We start from the raw sequence: 25,104 nt of genomic DNA on the forward strand, positions 1-25,104 counted from the left end.
ACATGCTGTCTGGGAGGCCTGGAGTGCCTGCAGGGAGCAGCTCCTGGAACAGCAGGGTCAACCAGCTACCACTCGCTATCGCCTCTAGCCATCTTGCATCCCCATCAGCATTCCCAACCCGGGGAAGGAGGGTCACATGCGCACATCACACAATTTCATGCGAGTAGATGTCTCTCTACCTCCTGGGATCATGAGGGACAGAGCACTGGCAGAAAGGGACTTTGTGACTTTCCCCGAGATTTTCTTTTTTTCTGTGCTTTCTAATCGCTGCCGGGCCATGTGCGAAGCGGGTTCACTGGATGGCTTTGCGGAATTATCTGTACTGTCCACACACTCGCTTCGTCCATTTATCTGATCCAAGTGCTCTGAAAAACTGCCAACTGCACAAAGAAGAAGGGATAAACACGTTCAGGGAAATCTGGGACCAGAGAGGTAGGGAAAGGGGAAGAGAGAGGGAAGGAAGAACAAACTGGGAAACGTCCTCCCCTGTGGCTCACGGGCCTTATGGTGTCAGGCAAACATTACAGTCATGACCAGTTGGAGAAAGGGGACGTGGAAGAGAGGGAGAGGAAAGTGGCGTCCATTCAGGTGTCACTCTACCTGTCCACGAGTCTGCTTCTTCTCAGCCCCGTGACTCCCCTTGCCTAGAAGACTCATTCCTTTCTAGAATGTCTATCTTACAACCCTTGTAGTGACAACTCCTCCCCCTCATTCCCAACCCACAGAAGGCCATGCTATAAACCAGCACCACCTTATCAACACCATGACCGTCCGCTGTCTAATATGGTTATCCGGTGATATTAGTGATCAACCTTAGCAATGTCTTAATAATGTGGACAACGCTGCTTTGTGGTAAGTGGACATCACCTCATGTCTTCGTGTAGACTTATGCCTGTGTCACCTCATACCATCTTCCCAGGACACCTATACTAGGCTCACACTTTAACTGATAGAAGAGTGTCGGAGGTGTCACCTTGGACTTCTCATGCCATATGCCCCCTTATACTCTCCACTCTTTGCAAACCTCACAGGATGACAAAGCCTATTACCCACTATGTTACTCAGTGGCTCTCTACATCCTCCTGACTTTTCCTCCAGGCAGTGTGTCATTGGCTCTGTCCTGAAGTTATGGGACCCGTGGTAAGATCCTTTCTCCTCTAAGGTTGCTGTGCCTTTATTTTTGTTTATTAACTCTTAAGAGACATTGGAGGTATTCTTTTTGTCTCCTTGTTTTTAGTTAAAAAATTAGGACTCCCCTCAGGAGGGGATCCCAAGGGAATATAACCATGTAGGAGGCGATAAAAATGGAAAATCACTGATGTCTGTCTGGGCAATGGCACACAAAGAGTCAAAGTTTCTGGGCAGAAGTCACATGTGGAGTTCCCGCAGAGAAAAGGTGAACAGCCTCCCCTTTTGGTTCTTCCTACTCTTGCTTTTGCAGACTACCAGTTTTCTTTCTTTTCTAAAAATCACTGATAGTTTATCTTTGTCTATCCAGAAAAAGCAAAGCTGATATCATTTTGACTTCTAAATGCTGTGTTACAAGGCCTTCTCCACCGTGTGCTTTAAAAACCATCAAGACAATCATCACCTTAAGGTTTGCAATCCATGCAGAGAATCTGATACAAACGACCATTACAAATGACCCTTTGAGGGCGCCTGGGTGGCTCAGTGGGTTAAGCCTCTGCCTTCGGCTCGGGTCATGATCTCAGGGTCCTGGGATCGAGTCCCACGTCCGGCTCTCTGCTTGGTGGGGAGTCTGCTTCTCCCTCTCTCTGCCTGCCTCTCTGCCTACTTGTGATCTCTCTCTCTCTATTTCAAATAAATAAATAAAATCTTAAAAAAAAAAAACAACAAAAACAAAACAAAACAAAACACAAATGACCCTTTGAAAGCCCAGTCGACAGGTTTTAAAGGACACAACACTCTTGCCGGGGAAAGGGTTAGGCTGGATAAGACTTAGCTCACATTGCTGTTCTGCTGCTGACCGTACCACTCAATGGCATAGCTCGAGTTTGGCCTTTGTGCACAGAAGTGGCACCTGCCCTAGAGGTGGAGTCCTCGCTAAGGGAAGCTGGGATCTGGCAGAGTGCTGTGGGTGCAGGAAAGGATTCAGACATCCATGTGACATCCATGTGACCTACAGAGAAGGATAATCCTAAGGGATGTATCAGCAGCCCTCCTATTCCCATCTGCTCAACACAATCTCACTCAAGTCCATCTACTCTGCGCTCTCTAAATAAAGGAATCAACAGCTCAAGGACTTGATGAATACCGTGTCACGAACCAAACACCTCATCTCAAAATCCGTAAGCTTCCTTTCGGGTAAGTCACACACTCTTCTCCTTGCTAATCAGGGGCGGGTGGGATCCCTGACAAATGCAAAATGAAAAGCTGAATCTCTTCACAGTGAATAATACACCCAGGACCTCAGGACTTTTACTTCTCACCCACTCAAAAGCAACTTAAGTCACAAAGGAAAACAAAGAGGTGTAAAGCTCTACTTCCCTTAAAGGTCTGCACGTGAATGTACTGTTTTCTATCATCCCTCCCTCCTGCATCCACCACCTCATTTCATAGCCCTAGGTTTAAGCGTGCATTTCTGCTCTGCCAGTGGTGGATAATGTCACCTTAATGTTCTGTAAATGTCAAGGGTTCCTTCTTTTTGATGGTGGAGCAATATAAAAATCAACAAATTTAATTTTACTACAGTCACGGTTTTCAGATTTCCTAATTACCCTTGGCCGTGAGCAGACCAGCTCATCTCTCTATTCTGTACAGCCCCCAAGGTCTTTGATTATTTTTAGTGTGTGTATGGGGGAGACAGAAAGGTGGTTTGAATCAATTAATCAAAATGCACAGCAGGACCTAGCAGCTTTTTTTTTTTTTTTTTAAATTATGAAAGTAATCAATCAACTGCTTAGACTCCCTTTCCCTCCGACACTGCTGATGGGGACCAGGGCACGGAGACTAAGTGATCTACTGTATTAAGAAAAAAATTTAAATGGAGCTAAGTATACTCTCTTTAGAGCATGATCATAAACTAGGAAACAGAGACCTTAGTAACCAGAAATATAAAATACTGAGATAATTCCATTTGGCTTGACCACATACACAAACAAAAAAGAATTAAGAATCCTGGACCACTAGGTTGTGCCTACACTACTTCTACGTCGCTATTCCCTTGGCTTTATAAAAAAGTAAAGATAAGGGGAATTATACTACATGGCAACAGAACTGAGGGGAAGAGGGAGAAAGAAAAAAAAACAAACAAACCCACATTATTTTTCCCTATGATAAACCAGAAGCACATGAAAAGCTCCACAGAAGCAAACTTTTCAGCTTGGCTGAAATAAACCTAAGCTGTAAGATGTGTTTTCTTGAAATGATTTTAAAAAGAGTTATGCTGGGAATATTCAGTTAGATTTAAAAAAAGTTCATAAAAATTCTTGGAATCATTCATGGTTATCAATACAGCATATTGAATATAGCTTAATGAAAATTATCATAGCAACCCTAAGCCATATCCACGTTTCATTTAAAAAAAAAAAAAGCATAAATGTACCCTTCTCTGTGGAAGGATATGCTGTGCAAACAGTTGTTGTAAACCAAGTAATATTTTAAGTGCTCTTGGCTGGTCTGAGGGAAATGCAAGTTTGATCACCTAATGACACAGTAAGCCTTTTAAAATCCTTTGAAGATACTGTCTCTGCTGTCAGGAATGTTACGTTACACAAAAGTGACACTGTAAAGTACTCTCCAAGAAAAGCCCAATCCCCCTGGACTGCCTCACCAACAGTGACCCGTGTCTATGGAGTTTTGGTAGGACTGGAATGGTAACCTGTGCCTACAGCGGGACCCTTTCATATGTGCATGAAACACCAATTTGAATTGTGTTGGTATTTCTCACTCTCTCCTCCCCGTCTTTGTCCCAGATGTATGGAGATCACCTGGGAATCTCACAGAATAAGCATCTTGCTGTGCTAAGTCTAGTGTGGATATATGGAACTTATCTGGCACAACATGGCCCCATGACCAAAACCAACTCTTTCCAAGAAACCACCACCCACTGCAACACCGGAAGAAAGCTGCCTTTATAGTGTACCTTCTGGGTGACTGAAGCCATGTTTGAGAGTGATTTTGAACATGTCACTGTCTGATACAGTTCCCAACTCCCAACTCTGACTTACACACCACTGTGCGAGACCCGCTTTTGCATCAACAATAGAAAACACAACACGGTCCTAGGGTGTTCTGACTGCCACCTGAGAACCCCATCGAAGCCCAGCTGTGAAAGCAAAGGCTGGCTCTTGGGCCAAACTGAAGTGAGGAGGGTTCACTCTCTGGCCATGTGGTCGGGACGGGTGACCTCAGTTCATAAGAGCTGATGCCCGAGTCCTAGACGTGGGGCCGAGGAGGGAGCAGAGTGGCACAGAACAGCCATCGTCACCGCCTAGGGAGGCCGCCTGGGATTCCAACCCTGGCCCTGACCCTCCAGCTGATGGATACTGGGTGGACGGCAGGCAGCATGCCCAGGTGCTTACCCGACAGTGTGGAGCTGCTGATGGTACTGGCTGGCGTGGTGACCTCAGGCTCCTCCTGAGTGCACTCTGCAGGAGGAAGGGATGGCTTTTCTGGCTCCTCGGACAGGTCTCTGGGGCAGGGAGCAGCTTCATCTTTCTCTGCCTCTGTTGAAATAGCCAGTTTGGGAAGTGGGCCAGAACTGAGTTTATGTCTGTTGCTTTCAGTATCTGAAGAGTTGGATGTGGATAACTGTTGCCTTAATTAAAAACAAAACAGAGGCATGTATGCATACACACTAGGAAACTGTGTTCGAGGAGACTCTGGGAAGAAAGGAGGTAAAAATGGAACGGAGGGCAGGCTAACCAACACGTGTCTAGTGCAGTGGTTCTTACAGCGCGATCCCCGGACTGGCCGCAACAGCATCCCCTGGACCTTAGGCCAAAGGCACGTTCCCAGCCTCCATCCCTGATTTAGGGGAGCAGATACGCTGGGATGGGCCCCGCCATCTGTGTTCTCACAGGGTTACCAGGAGATTCCGATGCCCGCTCAGCCTGAAGAACCACTGCACTAGCAGTGACCGCTTACGACCCTTCTTAACAGGCGTTTCACGTACATTTCAGAATATTCCGAGCTCCAGCTGAACGTCTCTGTGGACGGCAATACAGTGCTTTTGGTCTTGTCTCCGGGGTCCTCCTTCTCTTCTCCGGAATTCTGGGTTATTCGGTCTATGCTGCTGAAGACCTGTGAGGCCAAGCGCTGGGGTTTATTACGACCTTCTTGAAAGAGCTTGTCAGAAAAACCCCAAACTTGGGGAGAAAATCTGAGAGTACAACTCAAGTTTCAGCTGGAACTGTGTATTCAGAAGGTACTTTCCGATGCTATTTACATGAGTCCTGAGATGAATGGGCCGTGGATCTATTTTTTTTTCTCCTTGGAGTGGGGAGTTATGAAGTCATCACGCTCTCTCCCTATCTCATTATGGACTTTGCATCTGCAAACCCAGTCCACAGATGCTTTGGGGTTTCTAAGCCCTGGGATCAATGCACATCTTAGATGACTTTTTAACCATGAAGTCTATCAGAAAAAGAAAATCACAGAGAAGAAGATTTAATAACCACCAGTCAGGAGCGAGAAGGAGAGAAATGAATTGGAATTGAGTGTGAAGAGAAGAATAAATTACCTGGTTCAAGATGTGTGTGAGGGGAAGGCAATGCACATTTGGTTCTGAGTCAGAGGGGTTTGTCTGGATTATAGATCACATGCACACACAGGCAGCTTCCTAAGATAGGACCGGTGTTTCTGAAGGGGAGCAGAGTTTAGGGAGACCTGAGATCTCTGCTGTCCCACAGGAAAGATGGAAAGAAAAATCGGGAGTGGAAAGCCCAGGGCAGGAAGCACTCCCCACAGAGCAACACAGCCCCTTGCTGCTCTCATGGGAATGGCCCTTAGATGGCATATCATGTACTGTGGTGAGGCCCAGGGTGACTAACGCACAGGAGACAGTGGGAAGGGAACAGAGTCTAGGGCCTAGCTTGGATGGGCCAGAGCACAGGCACGAAGGAAAGCCTGTCCTCAGGATAAGCAAAGCTTCAGTTCTGGCTCTGGGCAGGCTGGCCAGCAGACCCTGCAAGGAGACCCCTACCTCTCCATGGCCTTCCTTTAAACAGTGAAGGCAGTGCCAGCCCATTTGCAGATATGCTCTATCTAGTAGTCATGTACAAAAACGCACACTTCATAAGCCCTACATGGTACAGAAGATCTGAACAATCAACACGCAAAACGCCATGGCAACAGGGATTACATAGTTACTGAAAAGCACAAAAGGGAGAAGGGGGCCCTCCAGATGCCCTTCCATTTTCCTAGGGCCCTGTCTGGTCTCAGGACTGTCCGATTTCTTTGTGAGTGGTAAGAATTTTTTCACGTTACCACTCTCAGTAAGAAGCATCCTTGTCGGACATTGATTTTATTACCTTCTCCCGTTTCCAAAACTCTAGCTTGGCTTTATCTGGCTTCTGTCATGTAACTTACATTTTCTATTACTGACTACAAGACTTTCCCATTTCACAGCAACTATCCCCAAGGGTCCTAGCTGATGTCAAGGACTCTGACTGCTCCCTTGTGTTGTATTCTTGTGATAGTAAGAGGGGGCAGTGTACACAAGGACTCTAGCTCAACGTTCTTCATTGAAGCATCAGAGAGGTGGAAGATTCCTCTCCTGACTGGCACTGAACTAGACTCGGTCCTGTAGGGCGAGGTCTGCATATATATGGCTATGGTGTTCTCTGAAGATAGTACTCCAAGTCCAAATCTGGGCCTCCAAAAAAACCCCATACCCATGTATGGAGAGCGTGACGAGCTGGCAGGAACTCTGGATTATCAGGATGGTGGGATCAGTCACTCTTCCGAAACTCCAAGGAATTTTAAATAGAGGAGACCCCAAGTCCAAAAACACTGTAGGTAGTTTTTATGATCTTGTCCAGCTGTTTAGGGATGCCCACTATAGGGTCTGAGGGAGATTCTCTGGGGAGACCCTGCATGTTTATGCCACATTTCACTTACTTTTGAAAACCTGTGTGAACAGGAGGAAAACTGCCTTATTTCCACATTAAAGTCTTCATCATTCGTGTCATCCTCTTCCTCTGTCTCCATGTGATGATACTTCTCTGACCGAGCTGCAGGGAAAGGTGTGGGCACAGTTCCAATTACTCAGCATTTCAGCTTTTACTTTAGATACAGTAATTAGGAGCTCCTATATCAAAGCAGCCTTATGTGTAAGAACTCACAGGTTCAAGACTGGAGGGTTCTACCCTAAGTGGAGATAATTTTCTACCAAAGTAAAGGTCAAACAATGTTTTATGTCAGACAATTCACGTACTATCAAAATAACTTGTGTCATCCTCGGATTCCAGCTGGGGAATAAATTCTGCCTTCTGTCTCAGCAAACTGTTCCAGTCTAAAGAGCGGAAGAATCGATGCTGTTTGACTTCGTAAGCACCACCTTGGGGCGGGGAGGGGGGAAAGGACAGAGGGGGAGATGTTAAACTACCCTCCAGCAAAGCTTTTAAGAACAACACCCACCCCACCCCCCAATTTAGCAACAGAAAAAAATCAAAGAATCATGGAAATCTTACTTTGTCATTCTATAACCAACACGCCCCATAAAAGAATCTCTTCCCCATAATTGATCAGCAGAGGATTTGATTTTGCTAACAGCAGTTGTTACAGCACACGTTTCTTGGTTAATTTTTCCATGACTTCCTCCATTTTTCAAAGGTTAATGATGCGGCCACATAAAACCACATTACGTCGAACCTGGGGATGCGGACGCACGTTGGCCCACAGCAGACTTGCTCAGTACAAAACCAGAGAAATTCTAACAAGGCGCAAAATGTGTTCACAGCAATATTTCCTCTGGAGGCGAGGTTAATAAAGATGAATTTTTCCTAAAAAGTATATAATGGTTTCCATTCAATTTTACTGGCTCGCTTGTTAATATAGGTAGGACTTTGACGCTGTGGGTTACAGGTTTTTAGGTAAGAAACTGGCAAACCTGTTTGACAGATTTATAAAGGATGGGATGAAAAGCGGGCACAATTCTTAAGTTTAGGCTTTTTTTTCCCCCCAAGTCAGCATGACTACGCAATTCAGTAAAATGTTTCTAATTCAGGTTTATTTTATTATTTTTAAAAGTATCTCTCTTAAAAAAGTATTTTATTTCTTTATATGAGAGAGAGAGACAGGGAAGGGGACGAGAGATCATAAGCCACGGAGGGAGGCAGAAGGAGAAGCAGGCTCCCCGCTGAGCAGGGAGACCAATGTGGGACTTGATCCCAGGATTCTGGGATCATGACTTGAGCCAAAGGCAGATGCTTAATCAACTGAGCCACCCAGGCATCCCTCAGCTCATAAAAGAGGATTTGGAAGGGGAAGCCCCACCAAATATCATACCCTACGCCATCAAAGAGAAGAAGGCCCAGAGTCATAGCGTGAGCATCCGGCCTCTGGCTTGCCCGTCCCCTCAACCTCCCGCCCGCCCACACTGTTGAGGAGGGAGAGAAGGAAGACTCTATCCTGAAAAAACACCAGGAAGAGAGATTTCACACAAGACTAACAGAGGTTCTAATCGCCTCCCTGCCAGGAGACACCCTGTAGGGGTGACTTCAAGCCTCTTTCATGCCCTTGTCACTATGTTTCCCACCCTGTCCTCTGTGCAATATGAAAAAAGAGGAAAAATGCAAAGCGAAGGAGAAATGGCCCTGGGTATTGGGGTGGGGGAGCTGTCTCTGTGGTTCAGAGATGGGGTCGTGTCCCCATCAGACTGCTGTAGCACAGGGCCCCAAACCCAACCAGGACCAATTGGTGTATGGAGAACAATGGAGAGAAAAAAAGCAAAGTGGGAAAATCACCCCAAGAAATGAAGAAGAGATTTTTTGTTACTAAGCATTCCCCATGTTTCCAACACAACACCGAAGTCTGACCTCAACCACAGCGGCAGTAGCGCGAGCAACTCCGGTGGGAGGGCTGACTTGGACAAGGACTGCACTCCACGCTAGAGGCATCTAGTTTCCTTTCATTAAATCACTGAAAGCAACCCCGCAAAGTAGGCATTGTGTCAACTCCATGTGTGGATGGGGAAACAACATGTAAGGGAGAAAGCATACTGGACCACGAGTGCCTATTAAGTAAAGCGTGGAGAGGCTGAGCTGAAGTCTGTTTAAAAAACAGCCAGGCCCGTCCTCAGGGTCATGATGCCAACACGCCCACACAAAGCTGCCAGACACACACTCTTCCAGCGTTCTTATCTCAGAGAAGCTGAAAGATCTTCAACATCTATCCAGCTCCCTCACTGTGCCTATGACACTAAGGTCCACAGGGTCAAGCCCTCCCGAGCGGCGTACCACATACTGCGCTGCAAGGACTCTCACTTCCACTCCTGCTCATGGGGACACAACGATGACAGAGGATACCCTCAGGTCACTCAGCTTTACTCAGAGAAGCACAGTTCTCTAGATCTAAGGGCTCACAGGGCACTTCCGGACCATAGCGGGAGGACTGGGGTTCACATTCCTCCACCCGGCACTCTTTGGAACCCAAGTTGGGGAGGACATTTACTTCATCTCTGTGGATGACGACAAGGGGTCCTCCCCATAGGGTCACGGCCCACATTTCTCACCCTTTGGCCTTTGTGCCACACCCCTTACCCTCCCACCCCTGCCCCAAGAAGAGGTTCCTTGACCATGGAGTCCTGTTTCTCACGCACTTTTGCCGAGATGGGGAACAAAAGAATTAAAAGGACACACTGGGGAGAAATGACCTCTGGTCTAAGCTGCTGGGGCAATGCAGATGATGGCATTATGAGCCTGAAAAAAATGATCGAGCCCTAGAACTCATGCAGGGGACAGTGCTCACTGTAACAATTCACCATGCAGGGAAGGACAGGGAACAGTTATGTCTGGAGCTCCTGTGATGCACTACGTTAATGTGCCTGGTCACTTCATGACCGTGTTCGCCTTCAGTCCTCGCAATCCTCCTGCGAGGGGTATGGTAACATGCCCACTTTCCTAGATTAGGAAACTGCGACCTAGATCATGAAGAAACTACTCTAGACCTCTCAGCTGGTACACGGTAGGGAGCCAGTCACCTTATTGGACCTATAAAGTCCAATAAAACAGGCTGCTGCTCAATAGCTCACAAGTTCAAAAGTCTAGTTCAAGTAGGACAAGTTTCCAAATTCTAAGTCATGCTTCACACTAATGTTCTCCCTTGCGTTGTTCTCTCCTTTCATGGAAGTTTCTTAAACATCCATTATGTTCTTCACACTCCTTTTCTTAGCCTCTCTAGTCTCTCGGGCAAATGTGAATTCACACATTTTCACGGTGCATTATTTTGCCCGCTAAATATGCATTAAATCCAAAATGCTGTCATTGGAAGCAGCATGGCAGGCCTGCGGGATTCTCAGCCTCGTTCTCCAGGCCCTACTGGGATCTGTCACATTGGACCTGACTGTTTGGCAAGTACTTCCTGAAATGCTAAGAGCTTCGGCAGGGTCTTTTAAATGTCTCTTTTGAGCTTCTGCTAGGAGATTCGCATCTCTAATTGTCAAGCCCTGAAAAGAACACAAGCAGCAGTCAGGGAGAAAATGCACAGAGAGATAACTCACAGCATATAATATAGAAAGATGGGCATGCTGACCAGCATCATAGCCCTGTTTTGTTGAAGTCAAGATTCCCGGTCTTGGGCGCCTGGGTGGCTCAGTGGTTAAGCCGCTGCCTTCGGCTCAGGTCATGATCTCAGGGTCCTGGGATCGAGTCCCGCATCGAGCTCTCTGCTCAGCAGGGAGCCTGCTTCCTCCTCTCTCTCTCTCTGCCTGCCTCTCTGCCTACTTGTGATCTCTCTCTGTCAAATAAATAAATAAATAATCTTTAAAAAAAAAAAAAAAAAAAAAGATTCCCGGTCTTCTCAGAGGAAGGAAACAGACAGAAGACTCAGTGGGAAAACTCTCCAAACTGACCCAAGAACACTGAAGAGAAGCAGGCTCTTGGGAAGGCATGTGTCAATTCTATTGTTATCTTTGGTCATATCTCAGGACAATGCTTCTCTAGGACAGCTGAGTAGGACATGGACATTGATACTTGTGTTGTTGCAGGACAAGCTGGAAATGCTACTGGTTCTCTTATTTGGCTCAAGCGAGTAAAAAATCACTCCTCAAAACTCTGCCCCAGTCAAAGCTTGACACGGACTCTTTGACTGCTACTCCTCTCTCTGGGGCCAGAAAGCAAATGTGACTGCAGGTCACAGCAGGTAGGGAGGAACAACTTTGCTAGTTGCTTCAGACAAAAGGAACACCAAATAGGGTGGGAAGAAATATATTCTGTCCAAAGAGTTCAATTAGCTCAAAGGTGGGGGTACCACCACCATTGCTGGATCTCAGACATCCACAGGGGAAAGTACCAGATTATATGGGCAGGAAATTAAAATGACAGTACCAGTGGCAGCAGTGTCTGACCTGGCGCTAAGAGCCAGAATGGGTGATCTTTCATCCTCACGGTAATCCTGCTAGATGGTACTTCTCTAAGCTCCACTTTACAGATGAAGAAATGAGGCACAGAAAAGGAAGCATCCTGCCCACAGTCACACAGCCCAGATTTAAACTCAAGCAATCTGACTGTGAAGTTTGTGCTCTTAATTTCCACTCTTCGCCGAAGGCCCACTCATCCACTGCAAAAGACATACAGGCACATGGTACTCCAGAAGGAGGCTCAACTCAAAAAGGTTTTCGTAAGCGAGGCCAGAGTCTTCTTTGATTCAGTCAGCGAGATTTTTCTGTACAAAGCCAAAGAGTAAATACTTTGGGCTTTGTGGGTCATACAGTTTGAGGATTCAACTCTGCCACTGTACTATGAAGGCAGCTACAGACAATGTGTATAAATGGCACTGCTGTGTTTCGATAAAACTTTATTTACAAGGTAAGAATATGATCTATGGGTTTCAATGCACCATCATCAACTCCAGTAGCACAGCATACTTAAGCAAGAATGGAGCCCTCCATCTGGGGGATGCTGTGGGCAAACATGGACAGTATACGTGTGTATTTGGAGGAGTTATTGGAAAAACTGAGGGAGAGAATGATTTGTTCAGCATTTTCTGATTTTTCTATTATAATGAAGTAGAATGAAACAGCTCAGAGTAAATATTCCATCAAGTCAACAATTTTCATTGCTGAAAATTATGGATACTATTCACAGTGTGCGTGTGCGTGTGGTGTTTATATTTATATTTTAATATTTAGCCCTATCTAGATAATACTGGGGCAGATTGGAACTCCATATTGGGATCTCTGTCTATTCAGAATATAAGGAAGAGGAGAAGCAGAAAAAAAACTCTAAGTAGAAGAGTTGGGGAAAAAATAAACAGCAAGAAACAAATCTATATTATCTCCTTCATCTTGAAAGCCAATGGTTTTAATCCTCTTTCTTGGGCTAGGGTGCTGATCACCATGATGAGACAGCATGGTTCAACCCCAGACACTCATTTCTAGTAATTAATTAGTTCAAGTATTGATAAACCATTTCAAAGTCTATAAACAGTTAACGGGCTGGATCAAATATTTTTGGGAATATATATATGTATTTTTAAAAAAATCCAAACAAAAAAGTTCTACATCTCAAATCCTCTGTTTTAATTTAAAAATGCATATTTTTCAGGATACAAGAGTTCCATTATGCGCCCTCAGAGTTTTTCCTCCAGACCAATTTTATTTATTGAAATAAATTAAGAATAACTTTTGCCAGTGCCTGGGTGGCTCAGTTGGTTAAGTGACTGCCTTCGGCTCAGGTCACTATCCCGGAGTCCCAGGATCGAGTCCTGTAGTGGGCTCCTTGCATGATAGGGAGTCTGCTTCTCCCGCTGACCTCTCTCCTCTCATGCTTTCTCTCATTCTCTCTCTCTCTCAAAAAATAATAAAATCTTAAAAAAAAAAAAAAAAAAGAGTAACTTTTGTTTTGCAAAAAAAAAGACGAAAACAAGAAAAACAAAAATCAAAGACAAACAACCACCAGCCTTCCTAGTGTACATACTGCTTTCAGAAAAAAATCCAAAATATTATTATTATGATGTGTTGTAGTCATGTCCTACATCAACCGACAGATGTTTCTTATGCAAAACCCCCCCACACAAACAAAGACCTCTGAGTGCTCCACAAAGACATTATTTTTTGCATATTAGCACAATTAAAACACATGTGCTCTAACCTGTTCCCAGTCTCTCCAGGGGATTCTGCCTAAGAAGTAAGGTAATCAGATCCTGGGCATCAGGGGGCGGCGCCTCGTCCTTCTCTGGCCAGTTGATCTCATCTGGAAGGGAGATAGGTCATTTACAACTTTATTGTTCAAACAGCAGTCTGGGTCCCAATAGCCAGGAGGTTGCCTGGGAGTCTATTACAGAAACAGAATGTCAGGCTCCATCCCAGCCTGAATCAGAACCTGCATTTTAACAGGACTGTCAGTTGATTTCTGGGCCCAGTCAAGTTTTAGGAGCATTGTTTCATGAGACATGAACCAGCATAGCTTACAACAAGGCAGGGAGAAAATATTTCAATAATCAGTATCTTCCATTTATTTGCTTTTTTTATTCTTCAATTTTTTTTTTCTTTTTGGCAGACTTGGCTCAAAACAAATTATTCCTTCTAGTTATTAAGAGGACTTAATATGGTAAACACCCTTAATACCTGTGTTTTAGATGGTCGCCCTTCCAGGCAATCAAGAGAGTATGATTTTTCTTTCTCACTATTCTCAAATGTGAATTTGACCCTGCCCTTAGAGCTCTTCAGCTTCCAGAAGCACAAATTAATTTTGCAAAAATAACTATTTCTAGAGACAAACGAAAGGCCAAAGTGTTAAGCTTGGAGACAAAAAAATCCAAAGTAATCATGGTAATAATGGAAGTATTTAAAGTCTGTCCATAAATATTAGAATATGTTCTACATTCCACAGGAGTTCGCCTGAAGATAAGGTGTGCGTGCTTGTGTGTATGGAAATGCAATAAAAACATGAGTTATTTCTGTGTGTGCCTGCCTCCAGCTTCCTCTGCTGCAGTTTAAATCTGATTTGGAAAATAAAACATGAATATGCATCTGAGCCGTAAGGCATGGAGAACAAAGCCAGCATTTGCTGCTTGTGTTAATTAAACAGTTGATTCCTCTTGCCATTCAGGCCTTGGTCTATCAGAAAACAGCCTAGTTATAAATCCATAAACAGCTCAGATATTGTAGAAAAGGGTTATACACTGCAGGCAACCCACAAATCTACTTTGTTAAAGTTTACAAATATGCCTGGCTTGCAAAGTCAATGATAGAGAATAATGCCGTGATTAAGGGACTCCTCATACCACCACAAATTTTCCCTCTCTTTCCACTGATAGACCTTGTAGCACAGCCCAAAAGGTGGTTGAGTGGGTGATGCGGATGTTAGCGATAACTGGTAAACTTTGAGGAGGAGAGGCCTTTCTGATCTATGCTTCGGGAAAAATTATAAAAACAGCAGGTAGGGTAGTAATAGAACCTATTTAATTATCATTTAGTTTTGCCACAAGCCGCATAACAATAGTGAGGGTCAGTGTGCAGGTTAAGATCTAAAGGCTATTGAATTTTAAATGAAAGATGAACAGCTGTTACAGAAATAACATTACACCATAACAACCACCAATGAAATCATTAACAATCTGTGGATTAAATTTGCTTCCTTCCCATTCTCATTATTTATTATTTGGTAGACATTTGTTTTAGGGTTTATTACATTTTTGTTAATTTCTTCATTGCGTCATTAGCCATTTTCCCCCATTTATGTAAATGCTACCCACATTAACCTTTTCTTCCCTGGTGCAACTTTCCTATTATAGAAAGGAAGACTGGACGGCAATGAAATAATTTACAAATCCCATATGAATTTCTTTTGCAGAAAAGCACACATAAAAACTGGTCACACTGCTAGCACATTTCCAAATTCCATGTTAATGAAACTTCCTCAGATCAATTTTCAACACAGATTGATCCCCTGAGATTTGTGAAAGTCAGTTATGTGCTATGATGAGTGAGTTCTTTTAATGTGTTGGCTAAACTGTTTGATAAAGGTTAACATTTTAGTAGTTAAAATGGCAATACTCCACAGAATTGCATGCAATAGCTGTTTCCCAACAGCCGCTTGAAGAGAATGCTTGATGATATTTACCACTGATGACTTGTCCAAATAGCTCTTCTGGAGTATCCCCGAAGAATGGCACGCATCCAACCAGAAATTCATAGAGGATAATCCCCATGGCCCACCAGTCCACTGGCTTCCCATAGCCCTGCCTCAGAATCACTTCTGGTGCAATGTATTCAGGTGTGCCACAGACCTAAAAGATGATTGCAATATTAGAATAATTGGAATATTAGACATGAATTAAAATGAGTAAGATGGCTACACACCAATTATTTTGCCCAGAGCGCACCTGCTCAATCACAGAGATCCAATCGGACAAAGAACTTAGGAACAGCAATTAAAAGTCAGTATCCGTAACACCAAAGGCAATGAAATATTTAAACAGCAAAAAGGGGAAATTTAAAAAGCTGGGGCAATGTTAAACTATGTGTAATGAGTAATTTTGAATGGAAGGTTTGATGCTATTTGGTGGTTTCACTTATTTCACAGTATTAAAAACATTTTTAATCCTCAAAGTTAATATAATGATACATGTTTAATCAGTCACCACCACAGATAATTTTAGTATTTATATGACCAAAATAGAGTCACATCCTGGTTACTTCAGAAAAGCATGTCGGTTGAGATGTGTTTACCTTAAGTAACTTTACAATGAACAGATTGTGGGCACATGGTAATGAGGCATGCTTAAAGGGAAATGGGCCATGGCTCGGATTTTAGCACCCGTGATTGTACAATGCATCATGAGTTTCATGAGTACTCTGCTGAGACTCCTGAATTCCTTACAAAAACAGTTTTCCATTTGTCTCTCTCACATTCTCACTTGTGTGCAATTACATCGTTCGTCTTGCTAATAGACCATAATGCTGGGGGAGGAATGTGGAGGAACGGACAGTTCAAAGAGGCCCAGGGAGAAAAATGGAAGCAATTTGCACTTTATTAAACGTAAGGCTCATACAGACATCTAAACGCCCAGTCCTAATGCAGACCTGGCTTACACAAGTTGATTCGGAATGTCAGTGGCAATATCGTACTTTTTCTTTCTCTCTCTCCAGCTGAGCTGCAGCCAAGCCTACCTGTTTGTCCAGGAACTCTCGAGCGTCCTTCTCGATATGGCCCTCATAAAGATTGGTGGTCATGCTCATTAGTCCCACCTTGGACAATCCAAAATCTGTCAACTTTATGTGCCCCATGGAGGTGACCAGCAAACTATGAAGCAAAAGGACACATACGGTAACACTTACTTTGAAGTTCTTTTCTTTCTGTTTAGATTTTCTCCTTTTCTTGGCAATTTGTAAGACTATTTACTGTAGAGGTATCAATCTTATTTATTTAGAAAGAGGGGAAAGGCAGAGGGGCAGAGAGAGAGGATCTTAAGCGTGGAGCCCACCACGGGGCTTGACCTCATGATCCTGAGATCATGACCTGACTGGAAATCAAAAGTTGGGACACTTAACCGACTGAGCCACCCAGGTTCCGGAGGTATCAGTCTCAATATAAAATCCAGCCTGGGGGGTGCCTGGGTGGCTCAGTGGGTGAAAGCCTCTGCCTTCAGCTTAGGTCATGATCCCAGGGACCTGGATCAAGCCCCACATCAGGATCTCTGCTCAGCGGGGAGCCTGCTTCCTCCTCTCTCTCTCTCTGCCTGCCTCTCTGCCCATATGTGATCACTGTCAAATAAACAAAATTAAAAAACAAAAACAAAAACAAAAACAAAAAACCAGCCTGGGAAGAGATGGGGTCCCATTAACACATTACATATGTGTATCTGGCTCATGAGTGTGATTCACAAGGGAGGGCCAGACACCTGGCCTGGCTAATCTTTGTTGGAGCAGCCACATACAGTATCATTTACAGGTTTAAACTTAGAAAAATATAAGCATGGGACTCTGATATCTTTCTATTTTCAGAATAATAAAATAGAGAAGTGTTCTCAATAATCCCATGCCATACATCAGAAACTAAGATAAGCAACCATCTGTGATTTAAGTGACACATAAGATAAAGAACTTGGATAGAAAAATGAACTACTGTTCAAGATTTCAACTTGTGGATCAATTATAAATTTCTGCTCATTAAGCACAAAATGCAGATTTCTTATATAATGCAAAGAATTCACATGTGACACTTTTATTAATTTAATCTTTAAAGTTTTCATTTTCAAAGGAAAAATTAGAATTTTAATTAATTAAAACGTTAAAGGAAGAGAGGATGTGAAAAGAGAAAAAACAGCTACAGAAAGGAAATAGTTCATATTCTAACAGTTGTTTTTGTTAGGTAATGCTGTGAATGAATTTTTTCATGTTTTTCTGTACTTCAAAATTCTCTGGAATGAGCATGAATTAATTGTAAATCATAAAATTTTCAGCACGCTTAGAATCTTTACATATTAACATGTAATGCTTTTAGAGGTATATGAAATTAGTAGAGAAAGCATAAAACATTTAATAAATGGTGTCAAGATGAATAACTTAGTCATTAGGAGGAAAAAAGTCTATCTGTATCTCAAATCAGACATTAAAACGAATGTCATGAAGATTAAAAATTAAATTCAGTATTAAATGTGAGACAGAATATAATACCAAGTATATCACTGTGGCGTAGGGAAGGAATAGGAATAGGAAGGAATAGGGATAATACCAAATGCAGAAACTATCCAGAAAAAAACTTGTAGCACATTTCTAGAAGCTATCCAAAACTGAACATGACAAAAAACTTAAAAAATTTTAACTAATCCTGGCTTTGTATCATCTTTTTCTTTTGTTTCTTACAAGCTATTATTATAAGCACCAAAGTCTTTAAATTATTATATAAATATTATCATATAAACTGCTAAAATAACTCACTTGGGAACATTATAGGAGAACTTCAAAACGTGCAAAGCAACATTAAAGAAAACATCTTTAGAGACAGTAAACAACTCTTTGTATAGTGTGGAAAAAGAGATGTGTTTCCTTGGTGTACATACTTGTCTGGTTTCAAATCCCTGTGCACAATTCCATAATTATGTAGATATTCCAAGGCCAAGACCGTCTCAGCAAAGTACATCCTGGCCATATCAACAGGGAGAGGTCCCATGTTCTTCATTAATGTAGCACAGTCACCTCCTATAAAACCCAAGCACAAGATTTAGCAGGTGGAGTTATCAGCTAGGATGGAAGAAGACCATCAGTTCAGATTAGAGACCTTCAAAGCAGAATGCCCTCTATCCCCAGACATAGCATTTCAAATTCCTAAGTGGAGACCATGCACAGAGTAATCACATCTCTAATTAAGATGTGGTGTGGGGTGTGGGGGGAAAAAAAAGTGTTTTTATGTTTTTGCTTTTTTTTCTAAGCAAGAGAGCGGACTTGCTCTGAAGCGGAACTGACATTTGAAGAACAAAATACACCAGCATAAAGCTTGGGTTCTGGAATCAGTGTACTGAGTTCAAATCCTACCCTTGACTCTTAAGGCAGGTAGATCTTAGTCAAACTAGACCGGGCTCTTTCCTGTAATATTAGGATATAAGACTGTCATCCCTTTTCAGATTATTGTGAGGACTAAATGAGGTAATCTATGTAAAGAATTTAGGATATTGCTAGTATTTATTAAACATGTGACAAATGTCAGCTATGGTAAACACAACCAAGGTTAATAAAGCCCGGTGCTGGCATGGGGGAAAAAAAAAAACTGGGTGGAAATCAGGTAAGCTATGATTTTGTCTTGTGTCCACAAGGAAAGTATCTAGTAAGTTTCCCCCCTTCTCGGGTTTCAGTTCACTCATCTGCAAAATGAAAAGGTTGAACTAGATGATATTTAATGTTTCTTTGAGTTTTATAGTTTTGGGGTTCTGCTCCTATAAGTTTTAGAGCTTAAATTAGATGCTCTAAATTAGATGCTCTGCAGACGGTTTTGGCCCTTCCTGATATATTCTTTTTATTAACCTAGTTTATGTCAATAAGTCATGGCCAAAAATGCAGAAATTGAATGTAAAATGGAAGGAAATAAGAATATTTAAAAGGTAAGCCATAAACGTCAAAAAAAAAAAAAGGTAAATTTTCTTGACTTTTATGTTCTTTTCCCCTAACTCATTTTTAATTTCACACCATAGACGAAAAAAGGATGTATTTTTAATTCATTCTTTAAGAAGATCAATTGTAATGAATGATTTTATGCTATGTGATAAAAGTAAGTAGGAAAAAAATCCCATCACCTACATTCTAACTTTAATGACCAATTGAGAAGAGGTAGTTAAAAGCTATTAAAAAAGAAAAACAACCTTCTTCCAAATAGCACTAATTTTCCCTTTGTTATAGTAGAGCAGGCACTCTACAAGCAATTATCAGAAGATGATGACTGGGAATACAGCCATCTCATTGCCTGGCTTCAATTCCTGGGCGGCTACAACCATTCCACAGCCCAACAGGGAAGGCCTCCACCGCACAAAGGAGCCAGTGATTTCTGGGTACAGGTGTCATGTTCTCTGTGTCAGACACTGACTTACCTTCCACGTATTCCATGACCATGCATAGGTGGCGCCTTGTTTCAAAGGAGCAGTACATGCTGACGACAAAGGGGTTCTCTGCGAAAGTCAGGATATCCCGTTCCACGAAGGCCTGCTGGATCTGGTTTCGGAGGATGAGGTTCTGTTTGTTAATCTTCTTCATAGCAAACCTCTGCCGGGATTCCTTATGCCGCACAAAGTAGACTGCCCTGAAAAGGAGCACAAGAGTTGGGGTTCACGGGAAGTGATGATGCTTCTGGATACAGTAAACCATGTGATGGCCAGCTTCTCTTTTCTTCGTTTGTTCTTTCTTTCTTTTTTTTTTTTGCATTCACATGGCCGCTGGAATTCAGCTCATACATACTATCCTAGCAGTTACAAACATCCCACTCCAGGCCAAAATCTTATGGCACCATTTATTTATTTCTTATTCTTTCGCTAAATGTCACTGGTCACACATAAGGCTTCAAATTCATCTTCACTGCAAGGACAGAAATGGACAGTCTCCAGAATGAGCTATTTTCCAAGAGCTAACCGATATTTTCAGTTCTTCCACAAACAAAGCAAAATTCAATATATAAGTCAGAGTGGGAAAAGAATTTTAAAAAGGACATATACAACCATGAGCTATATCCTTTCAAGCATTAGATAGATGTTAGGCATTTTTTCCTAGACTGACTAAAGCGGTAATTTTCTACACGGTACCCTTGGGATCTGCAAAAAGGACCAAAGCTTCTTAGGGTAGGTGGCTTCCAACTTGAGGGTGATTTACTCCCCATGGAATCCCAGATAAATGAGAAGTATGTAATAGGTCACGTGAGGCTGTCTTGCAATGGAGAGCAGTGTATTTCCTCACTACACACATCAGTATCATTTACACCTATGGCTGTTTCAACAGAAAATGCATTTCCCAACATAAAAGGAAGCCAATAATACACTCGTCCATCCGACCCATGGTCAAGGTGACAGCCAACTTCACTGTAAAATGAGGAGGCTGCACTCACGCACCTACTCTAGAGAACCAATTCTGGCTGGGCAAAGACAATGGACTCTTTGATGCTTGATATGGAAGAAACCAGTCAAGAGGAGGAGGAGGCTTAAAACCTCACCTGGCAATGATGAGCAACAAGGAAAGTATCTTCAACTGGCTCATTTTCTCCTAAGTTACTCCTCACTAGTCATTATTGTGGAATAGATGTGAGCTCTCAGGTTAGGAAATGTTCAAATAAATAATAATTTACCTAAACAGCTATCACTCGCAGTAAAGGATGTCCAACGTCTGCATCCTAAAACAAGGAGTTACCTGATCTGAGATGCATAATAGTAAGTAAAATCCACTTACATAAATCTGAAGTATATTCAATCTCATTTTAACTGATATTCACATGTTCCTCCCAACTGTTCAACTAGAAATTCATTTTTCTTTCAACTCTGTATGTTTGCCTTTTCACTGTATCCGTCTTTCTCCTTCACTTGCAAAATCATTTTTTTGGGGTCTCTGTTTAAACCTTACCTTTTCGATTTTGCTTTACTTCTCCCCCCCACCCCAATATTTCTTTGGTCTTCTCTTCTTTCCTTCACTGTATAAAAAAAATCTCTTTTACCCACACTTTATATAACCAACTCAAGGAAGAATCTAGCGCTGTTATTTCCACTGTACCACAAACTGACGGGGGAGCTGGCCAGCTGGGTGGCCAACACTTTCCACACAGGCTAGCAGTCTTCTTCAGGATGTCAAACGCTGGGGCTCTCACCAGCTGGGTTTATTCCTACACCCGTTTTTCTGGTGAGGCTTGATATCAGGATTAATTAATTTAAACAGATATTTAAACCGATGAAACAGGAGTGTGAAAAAGAAAAACTTTGTTGTTTATTTTTTTAAAAAATGGAATGCTTTGGAAAGTACTGATAGATATGGTAAATATGAGCTACTAAATAAAAATCCTATTGATTTAGTATGGGTGAGAAGGTTTTCAAAAGTGGGAAAAATAATACAGTCTAGATTCCTACACGTAGATTGCTTCAAGTTCCTGCTTCATATTTAAAGTAGCGAAAAGTAGAAAACAAAAACAATGTATTAGAAAGATGGTTTATATAGGCTGTCCTAAAAAGGCCTTATATCAGAGGACTACTGAAATTATACACACACACACACACACACACGCACACATCATTTCTTTTTTGAAGAGAGAGTACGCGAGTGGTGGGTGGGGGGGTGGAGAGGGAGAGAGAGAAGCCCAAGCAGGCTCCATGCCCAGCACAGAGCAGGACATGGGGTTGGATCTCACAACCAACCTATAGATTGTTACCTGAGCCAAAATCAAGAGTCGGATGCTTAACTGACTGAGCCACCCAGGCACCTCTGAATTTATATATATTTAGATTACACTGAAATGTTTAATTTCAGGATGCATCTGAAATTAAAAGTATGTTTAAAGTATACATCATTTTTTTTTAATGATTTCCAACTCTGACCAATTTAATTAACCAACCGACTACTACTTCTTTCTGGATCAAAGGCTTTTACACTATTTTTCTTTTTCAAATACTGACTGAATAAAATCAAGATCCCCCCAAAACCTTGAGCTTCTCCTAATCAGATGTTGGAAAGTGGACAGACAGATACAAAGGGAGCACAGAAAATAACCTGACTTACTCAGAAACAGAAGACAAACACTGGGGAACAAATATTGTTATGAAGACGAATTTCTGAAACAGGGAATTTACATTTTAAAATGAAATTTAGAATTTGAAATGTTGAAAAAAACAGTATCTTTACGTAAGTGCTTGCCTACGACCGAGAGTCAACTGGAATACAGCTCACGTTCTCTCTTTGGATATTTCACACCGAGTAGATGTTGCACTGAGGACCCTCCAGACATGATACTAGGAACCTCACTTGTAGACTGTCAGAGGGCTGCCATGGGATTTTCAATCAACTATCAGTGTTTCTTACATGGAAAACTGCTCAGCCGTATGTCTGAGGACAACAGGAAGTGGGGAAGGAAGAACAGCCTTCCGCCATTTAATGAAAGAACAAAGGAGAAAGAGGCTTCGGGCCCAGTTTGACTGGCATCCGGACTAGGTTTCCTAGGGGCACTCTGTGAATGGGGAAGGACCCACACCTTTACTCTCAGACTTGCAATTTATAGAACCTCATGACTTTTTGCTTTGCCTTAGTAGGATGTGCTTAACATCATCAGTCAATGCCTAGGGAAATTTACCTACATCCACAGAAATTAATCCTATAGGTAGCTTGAGACATCACTGCCCGGGGACGCTCATATCTTGATCAAGTTGCAAAAGTCAACTACACTTCTTAATTAGAATCTGCTGTAGCTACTTATCTCTTTGTTTTATGTTCTTGTTTTTACAGTTCTTTACTGCCTTAGGAATAGTCTTTTTAATGCTGAAATCCGGTTGTTGAGCAGTAATTGTCCTCTCTCATGTACACCCTCCTTCCTCTCCTGAAAGCTGATGTTCCAAATTGACTTAATTCAGCAGAGAATTCAGGGTGAGAGAGATTGAAACAGAGAGACAGACAGAAGCTGGCTGACGGACAAGACCTCTAACACTGCTAAGCACAGCTATACACCATCCAAGGTTATAAAACTGGACTGAACTGACTCAGCCCCTCATTTCTCTGCAGTCTGGCCTGAAAGAAAGGCTGCTTTCTTTCAAAAGGCTGCTTCGGTCTCTTTTTTCCTACACTGATCTGCCTGGTAAATAATAGAACCAAAGGGCGGGGGATGATGCATGGAGCCGGGTACCTGTCCTCTCTCAGTCAAGCTTTTTTTCACCCCAGGCAGAAGTGAGGAGTGGGAGGGTAGAGAGAGATGGAATCAAAAGCTGATGGGATCTAGAACAGAATGAATCAGTCCTCTCTGGAGTGTGAGTATCTCATGTGTATAAAATAATGCATAAACCCGAAAGCCCAGGACATGAATCCGTGCGAGCAAATCTGTAATGTGAACAAGAGTGAACGTATTAGAGGAAAGGCTGTAGGGAGAGAGCTGTAGCCACCAACCTATGCACATGCATCTGTCGCATAAATGACCCCATCTTTTGAGGCATCAGAGAGAACGATGTACAGCAAAGCTAGAAACAAAAAGCAAAGTGGGACAGAAATGTTGTGCCTTTGAAATTTAATTTTTTTTAATTAAGTCAGTTTTACTCTTTCACTCTGAAAACATCCAAAGCTGTCCTTTAAAAGTCCAGGTGGAATCAAGAAAAGACGGCTCCAAGTTGCAACAGCAGTACCTGGAGAAGGGAGGAACACTGCTTGGAATCAGCACACCTGTGACCAGCCGTGCCTCTGAGCCCCTCTTTCCCCACATCTAGGCGGAAATAACATCAACAGCACTTGGGGCTCTTGCGAGAAGAAAATATATATAAACCAGTGCTCAGTGTCCAAAACATGTTCAGCGGAGGAGACTGGATGATATCAAATTAGCAGACTGGGTTTACAACATGAACTGTCACTAAGTATGATGTTGAGAAAACCCTGATGTGTTATTTAGCTCCTTCTAATGACAGGGTTAGTTTCCAGCACAGGCGATTTTCACCACATCGCAGAATCAAGGTCACTCGAAGCCACCAAGGTGAGTGGCGGACTTTAACACAAATGCCAAGGAAACATCCAACAGCCTCAGTTCACCCGCCCAGAGAAGCATCCCCGTGTTTAGCCAGGTTCCGGAAGCCTGCCATCAGCATCCTGACTGGGTAGACCAATGGGTTTAGCGCCATTCAAATTTTAAATTAAAAAGAATTAAAACGAAGGGGAAATCTGTCAGAAATGTAGTGGGAGATTAAATCTAAGGAGAGCAAAAGAGGGAAAGAAGTTTTGGCTGCTGGGCAGAAGTTCCCGCAGGCAGCTTGTCAGCCCATTAATGACTTGGCCTGCATCCGGGCTGTTTACCGATTCACAGCTTGTTTAACTTCTTGTATATTCCCAACCAGTCCCCGAAGTGTGATATACCTCATCTACGAGACAGCGCTTTAATTGCACTACAAATGAGTTTACTCAACCAATTAGAACTCCAAATACTGCTAAGATATATGCCCAAATTTGATAAAAGTGGTGCTTCACAGATCATCTTATTCTAGAATTCCACTGCCAATAAAATCTATCAGTGCTCCAGCCCAGAGACCCATTAAATCAAAGACCCATTTTTCTCCCTAATGAAGGAAGAAATCCTCGGAGGATCTCAAGAACCAACAGGAACTACAACCAAGTAAGAAACAAACAAAACTCACAAACGACTATATGCTAAATCAATTTTCTTAGGGGATAAAGTTTCCGCGAGGCCCCTGAATGAAAGACAATGTTATGAAAATAGGACATCAGAAAACATTTACAAGCCACATCAAGAAATATACCATTTGACATAATCCTGG

General features: G+C 42.6%; 1 protein-coding gene across 11 annotated transcripts in view; it reads right to left on the bottom strand.

Moving 5' to 3' along the window:
- The window catches only part of MAST4 (microtubule associated serine/threonine kinase family member 4), a 562,814-nt gene that overhangs the window by 21,252 nt on the left and 516,458 nt on the right, over positions 1 to 25,104 (bottom strand). For 8 of the 11 annotated variants that reach the window (XM_013062463.2, XM_045075265.1, XM_013062459.2 and 5 more), the window contains 10 exons: positions 19,708 to 19,916; positions 18,190 to 18,328; positions 16,298 to 16,430; positions 15,249 to 15,414; positions 13,275 to 13,376; positions 7,400 to 7,522; positions 7,084 to 7,196; positions 5,138 to 5,265; positions 4,545 to 4,780; positions 180 to 380 (listed from right to left, as the gene is read on the bottom strand). In XM_013062463.2, coding sequence (XP_012917917.2) covers positions 180 to 380; positions 4,545 to 4,780; positions 5,138 to 5,265; positions 7,084 to 7,196; positions 7,400 to 7,522; positions 13,275 to 13,376; positions 15,249 to 15,414; positions 16,298 to 16,430; positions 18,190 to 18,328; positions 19,708 to 19,916 — 1,550 coding nt within the window. The remainder of the gene's footprint in view (positions 1 to 179; positions 381 to 4,544; positions 4,781 to 5,137; positions 5,266 to 7,083; positions 7,197 to 7,399; positions 7,523 to 13,274; positions 13,377 to 15,248; positions 15,415 to 16,297; positions 16,431 to 18,189; positions 18,329 to 19,707; positions 19,917 to 25,104) is intronic. The other 3 variants (XM_045075267.1, XM_045075266.1, XM_013062462.2) reach the window with 1 other exon arrangement.

Source organism: Mustela putorius, unplaced genomic scaffold (assembly GCF_011764305.1).
Source record: "Mustela putorius furo isolate JIRA1106 unplaced genomic scaffold, ASM1176430v1.1 tig00000145_pilon_pilon_pilon, whole genome shotgun sequence".
Taxonomy (NCBI): domain Eukaryota; kingdom Metazoa; phylum Chordata; class Mammalia; order Carnivora; family Mustelidae; genus Mustela; species Mustela putorius.